Source organism: Ostrinia furnacalis, unplaced genomic scaffold, assembly GCF_004193835.3.
Source record: "Ostrinia furnacalis isolate ACB-3 unplaced genomic scaffold, ASM419383v2 OfSCF1850, whole genome shotgun sequence".
Lineage (NCBI taxonomy): Eukaryota > Metazoa > Arthropoda > Insecta > Lepidoptera > Crambidae > Ostrinia > Ostrinia furnacalis.
The window spans coordinates 16,314-38,653 of NW_021132089.1; the positions used below are offsets into that span (position 1 = coordinate 16,314).

General features: G+C 37.9%; 3 protein-coding genes across 8 annotated transcripts; 2 read left to right on the forward strand and 1 right to left on the reverse strand.

The window, feature by feature from the left end:
- The first annotated feature begins 445 nt into the window (after positions 1–445).
- On the forward strand, positions 446–7,408 carry LOC114353882 (tudor domain-containing protein 3). Of its 2 annotated transcripts, none has more exons than XM_028306021.1 (7): positions 446–602; positions 681–765; positions 851–1,241; positions 1,410–1,591; positions 1,702–2,982; positions 3,514–3,628; positions 4,687–7,408. In XM_028306021.1, the coding sequence occupies exons 1-7, from the start codon at positions 553–555 to the stop codon at positions 4,764–4,766; spliced, it is 2,184 nt and encodes a 727-aa protein (XP_028161822.1). In that variant the 5' UTR covers positions 446–552; the 3' UTR covers positions 4,767–7,408. The 2 variants fall into 2 exon arrangements, with proteins under 2 accessions (XP_028161822.1, XP_028161823.1); XM_028306022.1 differs by having other exon boundaries at positions 4,699–7,408.
- Positions 7,409–9,546: 2,138 nt separating this feature from the next.
- LOC114353890 (tetraspanin-9) lies at positions 9,547–19,154 on the forward strand. 3 transcript variants are annotated; one of them, XM_028306032.1, is made up of 6 exons: positions 9,547–9,774; positions 11,287–11,371; positions 14,949–15,140; positions 15,904–16,158; positions 17,718–17,849; positions 18,955–19,154. In XM_028306032.1, exons 2-6 carry the CDS (start codon positions 11,294–11,296, stop codon positions 19,000–19,002), a joined length of 705 nt encoding a protein of 234 aa, XP_028161833.1. In that variant the 5' UTR covers positions 9,547–9,774; positions 11,287–11,293; the 3' UTR covers positions 19,003–19,154. The 3 variants fall into 3 exon arrangements, with proteins under 3 accessions (XP_028161833.1, XP_028161832.1, XP_028161834.1); XM_028306031.1 differs by lacking the exon at positions 9,547–9,774 and adding an exon at positions 10,337–10,504; XM_028306033.1 differs by lacking the exon at positions 9,547–9,774 and adding an exon at positions 10,881–11,025.
- Positions 19,155–19,523: 369 nt separating this feature from the next.
- On the reverse strand, positions 19,524–22,256 carry LOC114353891 (peptidyl-prolyl cis-trans isomerase E). 3 transcript variants are annotated; one of them, XM_028306034.1, is made up of 10 exons: positions 22,020–22,256; positions 21,873–21,935; positions 21,634–21,795; positions 21,044–21,175; positions 20,896–20,972; positions 20,741–20,830; positions 20,494–20,649; positions 20,203–20,330; positions 20,008–20,114; positions 19,524–19,700 (listed from the first exon to the last, which is right to left on the reverse strand). In XM_028306034.1, the coding sequence occupies exons 1-10, from the start codon at positions 22,140–22,142 to the stop codon at positions 19,524–19,526; spliced, it is 1,215 nt and encodes a 404-aa protein (XP_028161835.1). In that variant the 5' UTR covers positions 22,143–22,256. The 3 variants fall into 3 exon arrangements, with proteins under 3 accessions (XP_028161835.1, XP_028161837.1, XP_028161836.1); XM_028306036.1 differs by lacking the exon at positions 22,020–22,256 and having other exon boundaries at positions 21,634–21,818; positions 21,873–21,928; XM_028306035.1 differs by lacking the exon at positions 22,020–22,256 and having other exon boundaries at positions 21,634–21,821; positions 21,873–21,876.
- Positions 22,257–22,340: the final 84 nt, after the last annotated feature.

The following is a 22,340-nucleotide window of genomic DNA, read 5'->3' on the forward strand; positions in this document are numbered from 1 at the left end:
ACGCAAAAATCAAGAACCCTGTCGTGGCTAAACGCAATCCGCGAGAGCCATAAAGAAAAAAAAAAGTATTGGAATTTATCGACTGAAGTCGCTGTTTGGAAGCAAGTTTGATCGTAGTATGGAAGTTTCCGTACCCTGTTTGGCACTTTTACTATGACGTTGAGGTCAATGACTTCATATGTCATGAATGACTGTAAATACGGCTCGCTGATTGGCTGGTAGGTCTAGCTAGACAGTTCATTAAACGTTCCAATTCATTCATCGATAACTTATGAAACATTTTCATAATACCTACCGACAAATGTTATTGATAATACATATTACAACAAAATCGTTTTTCAACTTACTTTTTTGTAACTCTGTTTGCTTTTTATCTTTTCTGTTGTTGTTTGATAAAGGTTAAATTATTTACATTTCATATCCGTGGCAAGCCGCACACCTGAAAAAAAAAATGTGTCTGGCTGTCATTTTATGTCATTGGTTGGTACCGTATGTCTGGGAATTTTATTATTTTTGTAACATTAATATTTAGTGAAGTCATGGTGTAATATTATGTTAAATGACAATATGTCACTCCAGGAAGATCTTAAGGAGTTGGGCTGGTAATTATATGCAATATATTTTGTTTATTGTTGATAATTTGCCTCCATTAACAACTAAACATTGCGTGGTTCTTCCAGGCACTTGAGCCAAGAAGGCATCGATGCTGTTAGCGAAAATGGACAAATAGTGGATGTAAATGTTTTAAGTAAGCGAGCTTTAGATGTAAGTAAGACGTCGAGTTGTGCTATGTTGTCTTTGCGCGTTCGCTACCCAACACAATAAATTGATGGTCATTCTCTCTTTTCAGTTCGATATAAGGGATATAGGAGACGGTTCTTTCCCCGAGGACTTTACCAAAGATCCGTCAAAACTCGAGAAACCTATAGTAGTCCAGATACAAAAAATCCGGAATGTATCTGCTCCGAAAGCTAACGAGGAGTCTACTTCGGCGCCTCGAATGTTGAAGTTGATTCTGCACGATGGGAAGTCGACGTGTACCGGGTTGGAGATCCTTCCCATCTCCAGCCTCAGCATCAACACTCCGCCGGGGACCAAGCTGCTGCTCAACAACGAAGGGCTGGAGACGTGCCATGGGGTTGTTTGGCTGACACCTAGTGTCATAACTGTGTTGGGTGGAAAAGTCTCCCACATGATAGAGAAATGGGAATTGAATCGTAGTCTTGCCAAGCACACTAGAGGTGAGTTACAGCTGTGTACCTATTTATGATTTCATAGATTCTGTATTTCTAATAAGAAAGTGTAATGTTGTGTAATGTTTTTTTATATAGTTCCCAGTTGATAAATTTTAGGTGTATAAAGTATTGTTGCTTGCATTTATTTGTTAATAAATGTAAAATTTATTGAAGGTGGTATAGGAGTGGATGGTGGTCCACCACCATGGATTCCATTTGGCCAGCGTCTTGAGGCGCTTAGTGTAGAAAAACAATTTAAAAGCCTACAAGAGGCTACCAAGCAGGACAATGCAGAGTTTGAGGCACAAAGGAAAGGTGCCATTGCTGAGGCACAGAGATTATCAGGAGTTAAGAAGGTAGTTTTAAATCTTTTATGTTAAAGATAAGTTATAATTTACATCAACTTATTTAGTGTTGTAAGTGATATTGGCTGGCATAGTTTGTTTATTGTTAATCTATATTTCAGGTATTTGGAGGTGGTACAAAACCACTACTGGATGCCAATGTCCAGAAAATTGTTGATGCTGGATTCTCAGAGGAACAAGCTGAAAATGCACTCAAATATACTAAGAACAATGTAGAGAGAGCTTTGAAAATGTTGCAAAAAAGAGACCATTCGGAAAATAGGAACAAAGAAAAACAACAGAAGGAACCTGAGCAGCCCAAGCGTAAGGGCAGGAATAAGGATCCGAATGATGATGAAGGCATTCCAGTGAAACCGTCTGGTAAAGTGTCATTGTTTGACTTTCTGGAAGATAAACTGCCTAACGTGCCAGAAAAAGACAAAAACCGCTCATATCCATCAAACTCTGAAGATAGAGGGGGAAATTATGGTAATCGTGACAGACATGGCAAAGGTAACTCTCGCGGTCAGAGCTCACGTTACGACAATCCCAACAGAAGAAATGAGAATAGAGGACATTATAATGATAATCACCATAACTCACATAGGGAGGATAGGAAGTATCAAACTCAAAACGAGAAACCTCCTAGATTCCAGAAGAAACTGGAGGAGAAGAATAAGCAACAACAGCAGCAGCAGCAGCAACATCAGTTCCAGCAACAGCAGCAACAACAACAACATCAACAGCAACAACAACAACAACAACACCATCAGCAACAACAACAACACCAACAGCAACAACATCATCAACAACAACAACAACAGCAGCAGCAGCAACAACAGCAGCAGGCCATCAATTTGCAGAACCTGAACTTGCAATACAACCTCCACATGAGAAACGAGAGGAATCTGGCCGATAAAATGCAGCAACCTCAAAACTACCGCGGCAACCCCAACATGGAAAGCTTAGTGGAGGCGACGGCGAACATGAATCTGATGCCCAACCAGGGCCGGCCGGAGGAGAACCAGCGGAATTACCAGCCGCACCCGGACTACCAAAAGTCGTATGTGCCGAATCAGAACATGCAGGAGATCCCGCCGTTCCGTCGCAACAACGACAACGGGGGAAAATTCCAGGAGCAGTACCAGCGTCGGCAGCAGCCGCCGAACGGGTTCATTGATCCGCAGCAGGGCGTGTACGGGGTCAATTACCTGGGCGGGGGCTACGGGCGCCAGTACTACGGGGCCCGCCAGCCCGCCGCGCCCGGGCCCTTCCTGCCGGGGTCGCTGCTCGGCTTCCAGAACGCGGCTGTCAACGAGCAGGCACGCGCCATGCTCGAGGCTTCGGATTGCAACTGGAAGGTTGGCGACCGCTGCCTCGCGCTCTACTGGGAGGATAATAATGTGAGTCTTTATCCTCTATTAGATTAGTAGGGGTGGCCAACCGATCGCGGTTAGTTCCCCTATGCACCACTCATAAAATACAAATAATTGGTACATAGCGGCACTTTTTCGTAGTGGTGCATCGCGAAACTAACCAACGACCGCGACTGTTAGTCCTGTCAATCGCGGCAAAGCAAAAATTATGTGTGTAATAGAACACGCAATTTTAAGAAGTATCAAAGCATTATACCAAGATTGCTCGCTCAGGGTCTCGACAGTAAATAGTAGATCTTGAGTCTAATCAAATTAGCCACCCGTACTCTATGTATGTAGATATAAATGAAAATTATTGAATGAATTTAATTTTAAGATTGGCCTTTCATGTTATCATGTCATTTTAACTTAGCCTATTTTACCAATGCTAAAAGAAGCAAAAAAGCAATAATAAAGTGTAAAATTGCATCATAAATCACGCTTGCACAACATTCATCTTGGATCTGGTCTGATGTAATGTGAGTGAAGAATTAATGTTGTATTTTTCTTTGATTCCAGTTTTACGAGGCCGAAGTGACGGGTGTGTCGGCGAATACAGTAGTAGTTAAATTTTGTGCATACGGTAATCACGAGGAAGTTTTGAAATCAAACTGCCTACCTTTCCCCCTTCCTGGTGAGTTTCTAGAGTATTATAAAAAGGGTTGATTGTACTACTTAAAAATACAACTAATTTTACTAAAGGACGATTAAATAATTAGGTATCTAAAAAAAATTTGAGTCCATACTGACTTGATTGCTAATGATAATTATTTGTATGGAAAGGTAATTAAATTTTTATTTGAACGGAAAGTGGTTTCACTTGAGCAGTACAATCAATCCTTTTTGTTTGATCAAGTATAAAATTAACATCATGCATAACATAATAACAAAAATAACATACACAAAATAAAATAACGACCTGTACATAACTCATTCATTACATTAGTTTCTGTAGGTTAACTCAGTCAGTGCCTGTGGTATGGGAGCGCGGCGGGAGAGTGTTTTTGAAACGTCAAACGCTAGCGAAACTAGATCTCCTTCAGATTGTTATGCTATGTTATCCTACTTCCTACTAATATCATAAATGCGAAAGTTTGTATGGATGTCTGGGTGTTTGTTACTCTTTCACGCAAAAACTACTGAACGGATTTTGATGAAACTACTGTATTATTGTTTATAACCCAGAATAATATTTAGGACGATCGTGACAAACTAAATTCGTCGGCCGTTAGTGTAGTGGTTCATAACGGACTACTATGCCGAGAGGTCCCGGGTTCTATTCCCGGCCGGGCAGAAATTGAAATGATGAATTTTAATTTCTGTGACGGGTCTGGGTGTTTTTCATGTATAATATGTATTTATTTACAAAAAAAGTATTTAAGTATGTTTATATCCGTTGTCCAGTACCCATAGTACAAGCTTTGCTTAGTTTGGGGCTAGCGGCGTAGTGTAAAATGTCCAGGGATATTTATTATTGTTTATAACGATCTGTGACAAATTGTTTGTCACGTTTTATGTATCACGCGGGTGAAGCCGCGGGCAAAAGCTAGTGTCATAATATGTCAGTGTCACCCCTCCCATATTTCAGGCACAAACTGAGTTGAGCATTATAATAAACGACCATTATAATAAGGACTAAAATCATTAGAGGAACACTGAACAAAGGTGATTGATACACGAACACAACTTCAGAAATGGTTCCAGGGATCGGCAGCAACGGGCTGGGTTACCTGGCGCGCGGCGCCGGCGTGTTCGCGGGGCGTCGGCCCTAGTGCTGCGCCGCGGCGCCGGCCCGCGCCGCCGCCAGCTGACGCCCCGCGCCCGCCACACGCCCCGACCACGCCCCGACCTACTAAAGCCTGCTCCGTGTGCACGTAGTATCCCGTCCAATGACCCCAAGCTACCCATCCTTATCGATCGCGCGTAATTATATTGCTGTCGCGACTGTGCGACGCGCGCCCGCAGTGAGTGTGCGAGCGCGACAGCAACATAATTACGCGCGAGCGATAAGGATGGGTAGCTTGGGGTCATTGGACAAAATTGTACGTGCTCACGGACCAGGCTTTACCATCACTTCGACCACGATCTGGACGGGCTCTAGCATCCGGCCCTCGGGACTTGTGTGTATTGTCTGTGTTGTGACGCGTTCTACTGTCTCGTCGCCGACGAGTTCGGCTACTCGTTTGTACCGTGTCCGTATTCTTCGTGCCCGTCTTCGCCGGTCGAGTGCTGGTGTGATCAGTACAGTACGGTACAGGTTTGCAAAGAAGAATCCGGAGACTGCGTTAGTGAGTAGCCTTGTTCGTATGCGGTCCGTGAATATAGTGTAATATTGTGTTACACCTTCACGGCGAGTACGTACTACGAGACGTCGTGTGGCTTTCCTATATCGATGATGTGATTATTTAGCATATGGACATTTTTGCGGAATATTTTGTGTATATTTAATTTTGGTGATTTGTATTGTTCATTAGGCCACTACACAGGTGTGTATCATCTGATCCTGATGAAGTGACGTAAACTTATGTCCGATACAGAAGGACCTTATTTGTTTGATAATAAATACCGAATTAATACGAATGAATTGTTTTGCTATCAAAGGAAAGCCACTCGTCGAAGTAAGAATAGCAACACACAATGTGCATCACAAGTCCGACTGCTAAGCGTTCGAGGCCTATTGTATATGATAACTTTTGTGTAATTATTTGAAACGCCTCGGAGGATATAATAGTTCCGATCGCGAAGTGAACATGAACTGTTTTTAATGGTAAATGTCCTAGCGAGTGCCGAAAGTTAAAATGTTAGGTTTCATATTTTCAATCTTGGATTGAGCGAACTTTGTCATGCAGAGAGGTTTTGGTTTATGAAAATTAGCTTTTCATTCAAACTAATTAATGAATATCTATTAAAATGACTAACAAAAGCCATAAAACCTCGATATTTGATGAAAAATAGCATTTTAATTGTGATAAGTAGGCGCAAGCAAGTGCGGGCGCCACAGCGCTGCTCCGTTATCCTGTTGTAAGTTAGTTAAGCCTAATTAGATTATGAATTTTTGCAAGGAGATCTATTTGTGTTACTGCCACAAAATTGATATCAGATTTTTGTTTATTTTGTTATTGTAAAAATGAGCACTTAAACATTCACCTGATTAAACTCATCGTTCTTTTAGTATCAATATTTATTATGTTATGTCTATGGTTGATTTCGTAGATCATCTGTTTTATGGTTGTAAGATAACTTATGAATATTCGGGCGTTAGCTTGTTTCATTTATACTATAAAAATATACACATTAGAAATAGTAATCAATTAGATACAGGAACTATAATAAATGTTGTGAATTGCACAGACATCGTCTTCTGGGCTACATAAAGAAATGCTGTGACAATATTTGCCAAATATTGCGCCATACTTGGTTGGTACATACAAAGCGAGCCCGATGCCGAATGAGTCCGCCGGCCGAATGTTCCTGCAGCCTCGCTGGCCGCTTGGCCGCAGTCAAAGCATTCTTAATGTTTCAATTCTAGGGAAATTTATTATAAAAGTTGTATCTCATCAACGGATAGAATTAATTTATTGTCTATATAACCCGAACCGATTAGCGAATAGCATGTAATAAGTGTATTTTGTTGTATTTTTAGCGAAAACTTGTAATATATTGATTATATTTTCAGTTTTATATTGAAATATTGTTTGCAAATATCTGTTTTTACTACTGCTGTGTAATTATTATTGAGATATTATAAATGTCTAAACTCGAAATCGATGAACGTGTTTTAAACTACTAAGTGTCTATAAAGATGTCTACGTTTAATACTTACCGATGGATAATATAATATAGATAATTGTTTTATAAGACGCATTCGCTACTTGTAAGTTATTGTTGTTTTCCTAGCTAGACACAAGGTACATAATTTTAATCAATAATCAAGTGCTATTTTGTAGACTATTTTATGGAAAACGTTTGTATATGATAGCCTATGTTCGACAATAAAACATTGATAAGTTATATGTTTGCACCAGGAAATGTATTCTATCTGCTTTGATCTTAAGAGTTAATTTGATTGAGTCAGCTGATACTTTGCGAGATTACTATTTTACGAGAATTTGTGCAATACTGTAAATCTTAATGGATTTGTTTATATCTTCGCGCCACCTGTTGAATTGTAGCGATTATTATAATTAGTGACTTGTATTCCAGACAAGTAGTGAATGCGACATTCTAGTATAAGGCAGCTGTAACAGGACTTTGTTGTCGAACCAAAGCTCAATTCCAATATCACTTAGTACATAATCAACAATCAACATTGCATTGCTCACCACTAACGGGAAACATTCGATATGTTTATACAGGTTTTGTTGATTTGAAATAACCATTTATTAACAAAAAGCTAATAAAAAAATTGTATTACTTTCGGTTTTTATTTTCAAAATTTTTAAAATCCTTGAGACTGCACTTCAACACCTTTTGTTTATATTTCTCTTTATTTTTACTTTACAACCATCGTGATTATCGTGTACACAATAGTTGCTTTTACATAATCTGCTGAACAGATTTTGATAATTAAAGACGTAGACGAAAGCTTTGATTTATTTGTAACTATAGACCATCTTAATTTATGGGATGGGATAGAAAACGGTAGGACCAGATAACCTTATACACAATATTTGTGTATAAGGTTATCTGGTTTAAGTAATAAGTATCGGGTAAGTTTTTATTTGTGTTATAAGCTGGTTGTTATATTTTTTCCCAAACAAGGCAATAGCAAAATTTTTCTTGGGTAAGTATTTGAAATATTCTGTCTCAAGAAAGTATCTTAAGTAGGTTATAGAATTCACTTTTGGCTTTATATTGATGAGGAAATTAACGTTATGTTGAAATTTTAATGTAAGGAGGTGCTAAGAACATTTCTGGTGTTAATCTTTTATTTTGTATGCAATAAGTTTATCCATCCCGGATGTGGTGCATCGTGATTACAAACTACTGAGTTTCATGTTTTTGAATTAGTACCTACCTATTGTGATCCTGATGTATGTATGTTGGTAGTTTTCTAATCTATCAATAAGTTTATTACTCAACTAAACAAATAATGTATTAACTTCACATAGGTTTAGGGAGGGCTTTTACAAAAGTGTCGCCACAGAATACATGAGAAATATGTTAGCTGAGAATTAAACCTGGGACTTTTAAGTGAAATATACAGTGTGAGTCACGTTAAAGTGTACATATGAAAATAGATGAAACTAGACCTATTTTTATCGACAAAAAAGAGGTCAAAAAATTTTTGAGATTTTTTTTAAATTTTTTATAGAATTTTTTTCTTCCAATTACTTATTGTAAAGAAAACGTAATAACTTTTAATCTAAGCGGTATATCCTGATAAAATAAAAACAGTAATAATGCTAAATAACAGTCAATACTAAAAAAAATACATAAAATACACAAAAAAGGCCAACAAATAATAAAAAATGATACTTTTTGAAAAAAATCTGCTTTTAAATTCGTGTTTTTTTGGTTATTTGATAAATTTCTCCAAAAAATGCCCCTATAACCGGTAATTTTTATCACTTTGTATTATTTTCTATCGTGTTACCTTCGTAATATTAAAAATCGCAAAATCTATCTATCACAATCTCAAAAATTTTTTGACCTCTTTTTTGTCGATAAAAATAGGTCTAGTTTCATCTATTTTCATATGTACACTTTAACGTGACTCACACTGTATAGTGAACGATATACAGGGTGTTTCTTGTAAGGTGTCAAGCCGAAGGCAGGTGATAGGTGAGGACTAGACCTATCGATTTCACTCCCATGTATGTTCTACGATTTTTCGTAGTTTAGAAGTTATCGTTAATTTTGTGATTTTTTCAAATTTCATGACCTAGTGGCTTAATTTTTTTTTTTTTTTTTTCTCATACATTTCAGTTGAAAATTTTAGAATGTTCTGCTAAAAGCATATTTTTTATGTTTCTAGCAAAAATTTTGTATCTTGCATCAAAAAAAGGAAGGTGATTATTTTTTTAAAATATCTGCAACTAATAGGCAATCTGTCAAAAAAAAAAGAAATCTGAGAAAAGTCAACCCAAAAAAAAGATAAAAAAGAAATTAAGCCACTAGGTCATGAAATTTGAAAAAATCACAAAATTAACGATAACATCTAAACTACGAAAAATCGTAGAACATACATGGGGGTGAAATCGATAGGTCTAGTCCTCACCTATCACCTGCCTTCGGCTTGACACCTTACAAGAAACACCCTGTATAACGAATATGATTTCTTTGAGATATATTATGTTTAAAAAAGTGATTTACCTTGATTAAAAAAGAAGGAGAGAAAATTATTTCCGTAACAATATGAAAGTGTGTTATGAGGTTTTCCTAATAACCATAACACGAAATCAAGTTATCGTTGGGCGAGCCTGATGCCATAGTCCGCGTACTTACATATACTTACTACAAACACTTGCCTGACCCAGTTGGACGCATAAACATGTCAGCAAAGCCTTCGCGTTCTTATGGCATGGGCTGGGAGAATGGAGGGGCGCCGTGCGTGCCCAGTGCCCACCTCGGCAAACAAACCAGTTGCCTCCGCTCCTCCGTGCGACCTGCACTCGACCGCGGAAACGAACGCAAACAACAATATTGAATGAACACACCATTCAAAGCGACCCAGAGTACGCAAGTACCCTTTGACTGTGCTGTGAAAGTGACAGTGATGATAAAGTGAAACCGTTCCGACTGTGTCGGAGTTCGCGCCAAATTCTTCACTTACTTGAGGTGAATTGAACGTTACGTTTTTATTATATTGAAAGCAAATTTATTGCCGATTGTTAAGTCAAGTTGAATGCTTATCTCGCCTGTTAATCAAACTTTCACTTTTATTTATCAACAAGAGAACGTATTAGATGGACCTTGTGTTATCCCAGCATTACCTTGAGGTAAAGCGTTGCGTCCGCGCCGATCGCGTAATCGTACGACTGAGTATGTATGACTGAGTTGTCGGTAACTTCTCGTAAATGCATACAACACGAATGCGCCCGCGCTTGTACATGACATACATACATACCAAAACAATAGCATTAGTGTGCGTCAAATATCTGCAAATTGTGGTGTGGGCGTAAGTCAACACCTGTGTGTAAAGGCAAGCATCATTCGTTTGTGGTCCTTTGCACGGAATTGCTCATCGTTCATCCAATTATTCCGTAATTGGTTTAATTAAAGTACTTTGACTAGCGACGACTTTATAGTCGTAAATGAATTGAAAGGTATGATATTGCTAACTTTCTAGGTAGGTACCCTCCTTTTTACCTTCTTACTTAATCTGTTAAGTACCCGCATTTCTAAGTACATACCAAGCAGTCCGAAAAAAGAAGCGTCCGATTGCTTAATTTAAGATTTGGATCCAAAGACGAGACACCATGAGGCTCAATTTAAATTTTAGCCCCACAAAAACATTAAAAAAAGAAAATGATTTAAACAATACAGGCAAAGCAGTGAAATATTGGAGGTAAGATTTCCATAAATGTGAATAGGTACATGAACCTAGTTGTTTCAGTGTTCTCTACTAAGAGGCTTAGTTTAAATGTATAGTTTTACTTTATCGTAAATCTCCAGGTGCCAACTAGATTTCCTTTAGATTAGTCAAATTCTTGTACTCGTACCTAGTTTTTCTGTCATTTGTATCGAAAAATAGGAATTGTGTAAAGATTTGCTAAGTGTAATCCGCTTAGATATAGATTTACATTACAGATCTTGAAATTACATGTTTCTGTAAATAATTATAAGCATCATAATATTAAGAGAGTGATAATTTTCCTACATAAATATACCTAGTAATGACAGTGATCTGACTTGAAACTGGTACCGGTCACGTTTGTATCTTTAGCAATCCCGTTGGATTTCATTTCTAACAAAGTTGTCGGTGTAGTTTTCTTGTAGGACAGGCAGGTAATAAAACCAGTTGTTTGTTGTCCCGCTGTCGATGTCTTATTTGCCGCCAATGTGAGTAGGTGGTGCAAATTGTACAAGGTGAGCATTTTCCCTTTGACTACTTATTTATAATCTCTACATTATGTAGGGACATGTTTCAGTAGTGTTCATTTACCTATTTATTGTGTCTGTGTAAATGTTGGTCTAAGTACTTAATTATAAACACAAATAATCGATTATTAGGGAAATGAAGGAAAATTTGAGATTGCCTACATCAAATAAGTAAATCTCTGTAAAAAAGTTGCATGTAATATTTTCAGCGAGAAACGATTTAAAAATCCTTGTTTAATTTTTTTTCAGGACCGCCATGGGAATGGGAGGAGCGATGGACAGCTGCGGGCGGTGTATGAAGTTCTCTTTAATATGCATCAATGTTATTACCCTTGTAAGTAGTGTTTACACCCGTGGATAGTACTGTATACTCGTAAATAGTAGTCTAGAGTAGCCATGATAATAGTATTAGCTTTTAAATTTTAATATGTATGAACTTTAGTTTCAAACTTTCGTTCTACAAAGTCACAGTTCCGGGGCGTAACTTTTGAGGAGTGGTTCTTTGTCGCCAGATTACGACTATGGGCACTCACGCCTGATTAGCCCTCTCCTTGTAGTTTATTGTTTAGAACTGGGGCAGCCATTTAGATCATATCTGGCGCTCGGACAGCGAGGGATTAAATGGGGACGCACAGGTTTAAGGTTAACGTCGGCTTTTCCGCTCTACTTCATACTTTACCACGAGTTTTTGTTTTAATTAACACCATAGAATTGTTTACTCTTCGTTAACAATTAAAACATCTATATTTAAGTTAGCCGTCGAGTCTTAAAATGCGGCGTTAATGGTTTTATTTGAGTTTTTTTACGTGAAAGCTGTATACCTACTGCACGTTGGAAGAATTCTCATAATAATAAAACATGTTTACAAGTTACTGCAAGGCACGCGACGAGTAACGATGTTATTAACGAAGGGGAGTTAGAACCACAGCCCTTTGTTATTTTACATAAATAACTTAACAAAGAAAATCAATAAAAGGAAAAAGGGGAATGCACTTGTCAGTAAACAGGAAACTATTATGTAGTAATGAGTAAGTATCGTAGTCTGATATGCTATAAGCTGTAATTAGGTTTACTTATTGCCGGTCTAGAAAACAACTAAAGATTCAGAATTAGATGGTAAAGAACCAAGCACGCAAGCACGCTGATGAGCAACAACATGTTCAAGGCGTCTTTTATACGATCTTAGAAATCTTTTACGTTTCTAAGGTCATAGAAATCCTTTAGATTTGAGATAAACACATAAGGGAGAGTCCGCTAATTTGGACCAGTTTTTTCAATCCCATTTTACACATAGTTTTCTTTTGTTTTTGCTAATGTCCATGGTATAAAATAAAAGATACGTTATTCAACTTACTATTTCATAAGTATTAATTAACATGATTGTTGTAAATTTAGCACAAATCAACAAAGTACGAGTTCAGAGCTTCGGTCCAATTTAGCCAACCGGTTCGATAATTTGTACCACAGGGTTACTAAATTGGATTTCAATAAATTTCAAGTCTATAAAAAAACTATGGCAAAATATTATACGATACATTCTTAACAAATTAGGAAACGAAAAGGAACAGTAGTTAATAACATAGACAATCGATATTGTTTTACACGGTATCACGATTTTGAGTACAAGTTTTGTAATTCCAATTATCGTAACGCACACTTGTACCTAATCTACTTTGCCAGTCTTTTGCTTTCATTTATTGTTAGTCAAACATAACTATGCTATTATAACTTCAAAATATGATTTACTAAAAAAAAATTCAAAATCCTTTGGTAAATTTCCATACAACTTGATGTGGTACAATTTAGCCGACTAGGTGATAGTGCTTTTAAAAAATCGGTAAAAAATATAGCTTATAAATACCGAAAAATGTTTCAAATAATTGTAATCCAGACTAATTTACGCTTCTAAATAATATATTAGAAACACCCTGTGATTAAATTTAACAAAATTACAAACTAAACATGTATTGTCAAAAGTTACTTGAAAACAATGAAAAAATACTTTTCAAAATAAAACACACGTGTTTGTTGTCACGGCAAAAACCACATGGCCGATATTAATTGATTTTAGTTGTGTATCGCTGAGTGTTGCAATTACAGACATTCAATAAATACTTTACGAAATATGAGGGTGGTACAATTTATCCGGCGGTACAATATACCGAACTCTCCCTAAGTTTCTGTGTATCTTCAGATCGGTGGCGCCATAGCCCTAAGAGTGGGTCTCTGGGTATGGACGTCGCGGTCGTTCTCGAGCACGCTGATGAGCAACAACATGTACATCGAGTCTTTAATATGACCCTAGAAACCATTCAAATTATTTAGATTTAAGTTAATAAATAAGTAATACTACCATTCGCCCGCGGCTTCGCCAATTTTGTCTGTCACAGAAAAACTTTATCGCGCGCGTCCCTGTTTCATAAACCGGGATAAAAACTATCCTATGTCCTTTCCCGGGACTCAACCTATCTCTATGCCAAATTTAATTAAAATCGGTTCAGTGGTTTAGGCGTGAAAGTGAGACAGACAGACAGAGTTACTTTCGCATTTATAATATTAGTATAGATATAGGTATGCTACATGCTTAGTTCTGTTCATCTTCAGATCGGTGGCGCCATAGCGCTGGGCGTGGGTCTCTGGGTATGGACGTCGCGGTCGTTCTCGAGCACGCTGATGAGCAACAACATGTTCATCGAGTCTTTAATATGACCCTAGAAACCATTCAAATCATTTAGATTTAAGTTAATAAATAAGTAATACTAGCTTTCCGCCCGCGGCTTCGCCCGCGTGGAATTTTGTCTGTCACAGAAATACTTTATCGCGCGCGTCCCTGTTTCAAAAACCGGGATAAAAACTATCCTATGTCCTTTCCCGGGACTCAACTTATCTCTATGCCAAATTTCATCAAAATCGGTTCAGTGGTTTAGGCGTGAAAGTGAGACAGACAGACAGACAGAGTTACTTTCGCATTTATAATATTAGTATAGATATAGATATGCTACATGCTTAGTTCTGTTCATCTTGAGATCGGAGGCGCCATAGCGCTAGGAGTGGGTCTCTGCGTATGGACGTCTTGGTCGATCTCAAGCGCCGTCATGTGTAACAAAATATTCATCGAGTCTTTAATATGACCCTAGAAATCATTTAGATTTAATTTTAAAAATAAGTAATACTATAGGCGCCATAGCCCTGGGAGTGGGTCTCTGGGTATGGACGTCGCGGTCGTTCTCGAGCACGCTAATGAGCAACAACATGTTCAAGGCGTCTTGTATATGATCTTAAAAATCTTTTACGTTTCTAAGGTCATAGAAATCCTTTAGATTTGAGATAAAGACATTAAGTTTCTGTTCATCTTCAGATCGGAGGCGCCATAGCCCTGGGAGTGGGTCTCTGGGTATGGACGTCGCAGTCGTTCTCAAGCACCCTGATCATGGTCATCGTCATCGAGTCTTTAAATATTACACTAGATATCATTTAGATTTATGTAAAAAAAGTAATATTTTATTATAGATATGCTACATGCTTACTTTTGTTCAACTTCAGATCGGTGGCGCCATAGCGCTGGACGCGGGGCTGTGGGTATGGACGTTGCCGTCTTTCTTGAGTATCCTCATAAGCAACAACATGTTTATCGAATCGTTAATATGACCCTAGCAATCATTTAGATAAATAAGTAATATTGCAGCATAGCATACCTCTACATGTTTAGTTTCGTTCATCTTCAGATCGGAGGCGCCATAGCGCTGGGCGTGGGGCTGTGGGTATGGACGTCGCGGTCGTTCTCGAGCACGCTGATGAGCAACAACATGTTCAAGGCGTCTTTTATATGATCTTAGAAATCTTCTACGTTTCTAAGGTCATAGAAATCCTTTAGATTTGAGATAAACACATAAGTTTCTGTTCATCTTCAGATCGGAGGCGCCATAGCGCTAGGAGTGGGTCTCTGGGTATGGACGTCGCGGTCGTTCTCGAGTACCCTCATGAGCAACAACATGTTCATCGCGTCGGTGGCCGTGGTGGTGGCCATGGGCGCTGCTATGATGCTGCTGTCGCTGCTCGGCTGCTGCGGCGCCGCTAAGGAGGTCAAGTGCATGCTGCTGACGGTACGTATGCGAAAGGCTTCATGAGATACTTAGGCCCAGAACAGACGGTGAAACGCAACTGCAACGAAACTGCAACTTTCTGATGATTCTGATGAATGAAACTGAAACTAAAAGCCTAAAAGTTTCAAACTGGTCGTGTCATGTGTGGCCTCTCAACGGACGCTATGGCAGAAACTTAGATGCAACTCAAAAGTAACTAGCAGTTGCAGTTTCGTTGCAGTTGCGTTTCACTGTCTGTTCTGGGCCTTAATCCGAAATCTTTTCACTGGTGTTAGTCCCGTTTAGTACATAACGTATTTTTGTGCCAGATCAACAGAAACATATTGGCCCTTTCAGTATGTTGCTACTACTATAACATCTACTCCTACTAAATTCATAATTATTAAAATTAGGACTTTGTGGTAGACCACTCTTCGAGATCCGATAGATTAATTTCAAGATTTCAGAGTAATTAATCTGCGCTGCGACATATCCCCTTGACCTTCTAATTTTAAATACATTAGGAATTATGTATTACTTAGAGCAGTGGTTTTCAAACTGTGGGGGGTCGCGAGAGGTCATAAAAACTACCTCATTAAAAAAAAAACAAAGTTATAAAATAGATTTTTATTCGAAACCTAATTATGCAAATTATTACTCTAGCTGCTAGAGTATGTCCATCTCCGATGAAACTGTTAAGGCTCTTTGGTCACAGAGTAGAAAGTAGGTCACGTGAAGCCACAGGTGATCCAACTGCGTCTTACCCAGCAACATTTCCTTCCAGTACTACATCCTAGTGTTCATAATCTTCGTGGTGATGCTGGTGGGCGGGATCCTTCAATTCGTATTCCGGGAGAAGGTCCTCACAACCCTGGACCGGGAAATGCACGCGGCCATCCCGTATTACGGCGTGAAGCCTGAATACACCAAGGCGTGGGATGACACGCAGACATATCTCCAGTGCTGCGGAGTCAAGAACTATAAGGACTGGAACGGGAACATTCCAGAAAGCTGCTGCCAGGAAATATATCCTGGAAAGGTAAGCTTCGTTAATCAAACTCTGTTAATTAAGGCAAAATAATTTTATGCAAAAAAAATGCCAAGTCTTTATTATTATTAGTAGTAAAAACACTATGTGAATGGAAGGGATCCCGTTTTCTTAGCCTTCGGGAAATATATCTTATAACAGTGGATATTAGCTAGTGATTACTTAACAACAAAAGTGAATCATCTGCTTTAACCATCTGTTAGTGAAATATGGCCTACAGATACAGCACTTACGAAGTAATTGCAGGATGAAGGTATGCAATTACTCATTATTTATACTATGATGAAGGTGACGCATTTCCGCAATTTCTTATAAGATAAATTACGATGATGATGAGTTACAAACAGCAACACAAAATTAAATGTTCTGTAACAAAACAATTATTAATAACTAACTAGCGGCCGCCCGCGACTTCGTACGCGTGGATCCCGTTTTACCCCCTTCATCTATCTTACGCGGTTTAGATTTTTTCATACAAATGTTTTTTCCCGCTAACTCCCGTTCCCGTGGGAATTTTGCAATATCCTGTTGTAACTAAGCTTTACGTTTACTAAGGTACCTGCATGTCAAATTTCAAGCGTCTAACTTAAGCGGTTTAGATTTTTCATTCAAAAGGATTTTCCCGCTAATTCCCGTTCCCGTGGGAATTCCTAAGTATACTATAACCTGCCCAGGAGTATGAAGAATAATTTGTACCAAGTTTCGTTAAAATCCGTCAAGTAGTTTTTGTTTCTATAAGGAACATACAGACAGACAGACAGACAGACATACGGACAGACAGACAGACAGACAAAAATTTTACTGATTGCATTTTTGGCATCAGTATCGATCACTAATCACCCCCTGATAGTTATTTTGAAAATATATTTCATGTACAGAATTGACCTCTCTACAGATTTATTATAAGTATAGATATTCACGAGAGGTCACGCGTTGAAGTCTTTTATATGACCTTAGAAGTAAACATAATTTAATTTTATTAATATTGTTTTTAGTGGTTTAGAATTTAGTCATATTTATTATTAGCTCATATTCATACAACTTGGGCACGGTAATACTACTTAGGTATGCAGTTCATAAAGTGGAGATAAAATTACCTTAAATGATAATGATCACGATGCAGTTGCACACTAACTTATTAATAACAAATTCCTTTTGGCACTCATAAAATAACTCATAGAATAAGATAATAAGAAGAAGAATAAAAAGGACGGTCGTCTAATGCCCGTTTTCACCATCAATCCCTAATTTGTAAGTGACCCAATACCCAAAACAAATCAAAATTCCTGTTATGATTTACCACAGGGGCCACTTAAAAATTAGGGATTGATGGTGAAAACGGGCAAAAGACTGCCTGATCCTGACCTCGCTCTTTAAATCTACTCTTCTATTTCAATGAAGCCACAACGAAAGTTGTTTTTGTCTGTCACTTAGCCTTGCCCATTTATTTCAATAAAACCGTTATCAATGTTATGTATTTTACTCTTTATTTTGTATGGTGTTTGGTATGTACTTGTATTTTACTTTTAATTTTCTATGGCATTTTCCAGCGCCGCGACTGCCAGTCGTTGCCCAACCCGACCAACATGTATACGGACGGCTGCTACCTGAAGGTGACGGAGTTCCTGAGGGAAGACGCTGTGTACGTGGGCGCAGCAGCTATAGTTGTCGCGCTTATCATGGTAACTCATTCATTTGATCTTTTATTACTAGAGAAAAAATACTGTCCTTAAGAACGCTTTCACGTTAGAGCGTCAGAAGCGGGACAGAAGCGCGGCAGTGGCCTTTTGTCACGGTAATATTATCATACAGTATTGTATCTTCATATAAACAGACGAAACGAGAACTTTCTTTCGAAATTCAAATCTCGGTATGCGCTCGGTATGCAAAAGTCGGGGGTGTCACGAATGTGCCGAATGGACGTCGGTGGCCAAGTGTTAAAAATGACAAAACTGATTGAATTTGACTGACCGTCATTTACGGTCAAATTGGTTAAGAACTAGTCAAAATATCATTTTCAGTCAGTTTGATTTCAAATGAAAATTATATTGTATTAAACCAGCTTTTTCCCACGACTTCGCTCGCCCGAAATTAACGTAACAGATCATTATGATTATTAAAGTTTCAAAATTATTTAAGTAGTTTTAAATAAATTAAATCTACTTATCACAAAACAATACACTTTAACCTATTCCATTCACAAAGTATTTTGTTTGTCTAACTAAATAAAAAAATACAATCACAAAACTAGATAGAAATTCTAAGTAGGCAGATGTAATTAAACTGGGTACTGTAGATGGGCAGCCCTATCACATGTTGTCATACTGTGACGTACCGCGCGGCTGTTGACATTTATTTCAAAAATATGGCCGAGTTGGAATACTGTATAGATAGTATTACCGTGCTTTTGTGAAGGCAGGCATAAGCTGTATCTAGGAAATTATCGGCAGCGCGTGTCGCCTAAATAAAAGTGCGCTTTCACTCAATTAATGTAAACATGAACATGATTTTAAGGGATAGTTTTACCGTCTACGATAAGTTCCTGATAGGCTGGCAGAGACTTTATCAACAATTAGAGAATAACAAATTAGTGATAAAAACTTTGCATCTGATTTAATGTTAAAAATACACCTATAGGTAGATAAAAGTATTTCGTTTTAATTACTATAAATAATATCCGGAAAGTTACATGTCCATTCGTATTCGTGAAATCAAAGTATAAGGTAACATTTTTGGATAACTACTCTTATTATAATATTGATACTTATTCAGTGTTTTTCATTTCAGGTACTAGCTCTGATACTGTCGTGTGGATTATTCGTGAAGATAGAGTGAACCAGGCCATGAACTCTACAAATGTGACCTAATTGATGTATGTATTGACTGTTGATTGAGAGTGTGATTGCTACTCGCTTCGTACTTTATTTGTGTTCTCAGATTTTTGTAATTTATTTGGAAAAGTGATTAAAGTATGATGTACAAATTAATATAATTTGTTTTTTTTTTATTCGTTACAATACCAAGATAGAAAATATAGAGCTCTATTACGTTAACTTGAGCTAGAATTATGATTTTATAATTCTTGGAAGTAGATGCATTATTTTACATTACATTACGTTTATCACACATGCCAGGTGAGATATTTTTCTTATTGTAAAAGTAATATTATGTTTAAGTATTACGGATTAGAAATCAAACGATAGGTGTGCTCAACCGAAACTACGATTGTAAATAAAAAAAAAGACTTTTATATATAACCAGTAACTTTTTTTATTGATAAAATCGCAGCAAAGTTGTTGACAAATTATTTAAAAAAAAATAGTTTTTATAGTTATTCTGAAGCAATTCGCTTTTCGCTACTTCTTCGCTTTTCTCCTAGGCGGGAACTTGATGGTGTTAGGGTTGCCTTCACGGTACTGGCCGGCGCGAGTGAACCAGCCGCAGTAGCGGATGATGCAGTCCGAGGTGGTGGTGCCGAGCGGCAGCCCTAGTGCGCTGATCCTCTCTAGGGCTTGAGTAGGGCCACCCACTATCTAAAAATGAGAGTATCTGTTGAATTTCTATCAGATAACACTATTTCAGATACATGACAGTATGTCCTGTATGTACCTCACTTTTGTTAAATAAATACAAATCTAAAGCCAAAATTAAAATAAACAAACACTGTTGATAATTTTAATAGCGTTATGAATTCTATACGTTGCAATGTGTTGCAGATATTAAAATTGTATGTAATAGAGTCCTCTCTCATTCCATTGAAATTATATGAGAGGGCTGAATTTGTGATCTCACGATGAGAGTACAAGTCTTGGGAAAGTGGGAAAATATATTTTCACTTACTCGTCCAAAAACAACATGTTTCCCGTCGAACTGCGGTAACGGTTTAAAAATGATGTTGAACTGTCCGCACACTTCGTTGTCTGGTGTCACTACCATTGAAAGTACTCCTGGAATAAAAAATTTGGCATCTTATGCTCGTGTAATAGAGATGATTTTGTTTTAAAAATGTACAGTCTGATGTGCTGTCGTCTGTACCTGGGACAGTATGTTTGAGCCTATAGCTTTCAGCTCCCATGGGTTCCACTTCACCCTCGGGCAGGTAGCAGCCAAAACCGTTGTCTTTCGTTACATCACCACCACGGCAATACAGATTCGGCACAACTCTGGGAAATCGCGTCAGTAAATACTAAATATTCATCAATTAGGTATGTAAACCAGATCTTTATCACATAGATCAAATTTCTAAGTTCTGATAAACAATTAACGAGAGTAGAATAAAGTCAGGCGAAAAAAGCCAATTCTCATAGGAAAGTTTTTAGAATTTACCTGAAGAACCGTGTGCCCATATATGCATGTCCATTGTTATCGCCTTTGATTAGACTCAAGAAGAGCGCACAGGTCTTTGGCACCAGGTCGTTGAACAGCTCAACGGTCACCTTCCCGATCTTCGAGCCACCAAGCACCCAGATTTCCATTGATACTCTAAATAAATAAATAAATAAATAAAAATAGATTATAGTGGAAATAATAAGGTCATTAAACATTTTCCCAAAAAATAGTGATAAAAACTTACTTGGTTCTTTGAACACTTGGAGGTTTGTCAAAAGCTGGATCTCTTATGTCGCGATCGATCTTCTCGGTCTTGAATAAAATAAAAGGCAGTCTGAAATTTAATTACAATCAGAAAACTATTCATTATTAAATTGAGCTCATTTCACAATTACTTACGAGGCACCCAATATTAGTTTATGCTTAGTATCTTTCCAAAGCTCATCAAGCTCCTTAGTCAAAAGTTGCTCTGATCTCTGAAAAAAATAACGTTCTTTTTTTTCTTCTTAAAATTTTTTCAGAAGAAAGTAAAAAAATCAATACTTACCGCAATCAGCAGTCTTGAGTAAAAGTAGAGATTCTGTTGACGTATTTCGTTCAACATCCTTTGTCTCTGCTTGCACAGAAGCTTATTGTAAGTGTTCGTTGGCTCTGGCTTTATCCAGCAATCAACGAAGCCCTGAAATTACCACGTAGTCTTATTAAGTACTAGCGGCCGCCCGCGACTTCGTACGCGTGGATCCCGTTTTACCCCCTTCATCTATCTTACGCGGTTTAGATTTTTCATACAAATATTTTTTCCCGCTAACTCCCGCTCCCGTGGGAATTTTGCAATATCCTGTTGTAACTAAGCTTTAAGTTTACTAAGGTACCTGCATGCCAATATTCAAGCGTCTAACTTAAGCGGTTTAGATTTTTCATACAAAAGGATTTTCCCGCTAATTCCCGTTCCCGTGGGAATTCCTAAGTATACTATAACCTGCCCAGGAGTATGAAGAATAATTGTACCAAGTTTCGTTAAAATCCGTCAAGTAGTTTTTGTTTCTATAAGGAACATACAGACAGACAGACAGACAAAAAATTTACTGATTGCGTTTTTGGCTAAGATTATAAAAGTTATAATATTATTGTGCTCACGCCTGTCCTCTGAATCATGTTAATCCTTTTCAAGAGTTCCTTGTTAACATTCATGTTCTCCTCCAGCTGTCGAGCATAGTAATCCAGCCTGCGAGGCTTCAGATATAACTCAGGGAACAATTCGGGAGGACTATCGTCTACTCTGTGGGTCGTCAGTTGCAGCTGCATATCAAAAAGAGGAATATCTACTAAGTTATAATAAAAACAAACTTTCGAATAGCAAAGTTATCTTGATTTACCTCCTTTTGATGATTACACCACTTGGCATAGAATTCTTTGTCCAGCAGTGGAAAACGGGGTGGCTGAAGCATATTTTTGAAGGATCATTAATAGAATCAAGTACACAGGTTTTTTAGTAAATTTAGAAACACATGTCTGATACTGACGAGTTTGAAGACCCTTGGTTTGCGCACTCGAGGTGGGCGTGGTCGCTCCGGCTCCGGGGGCGGTGTGCGCAGGAGTGGGTTTTCCAGAAGCTCATCGCATGCCCGTTCTCGTAGTGGATGCATGCTTTTGAGAACCTAGTGATACACTTTACGAGCTATGTTGTTGTGCAAACTTTGAACGTTGAAAATGGTTGTCTAATGTGCTTTTAAAACTTATAAAATTTCGATTTACTTGCAAAGAATTATGTAAATAAATAAGTACAAAATGTCATGTCCACGTCATACGGCATAGAAGACAAGCAGATGATTGATTAGTTATAA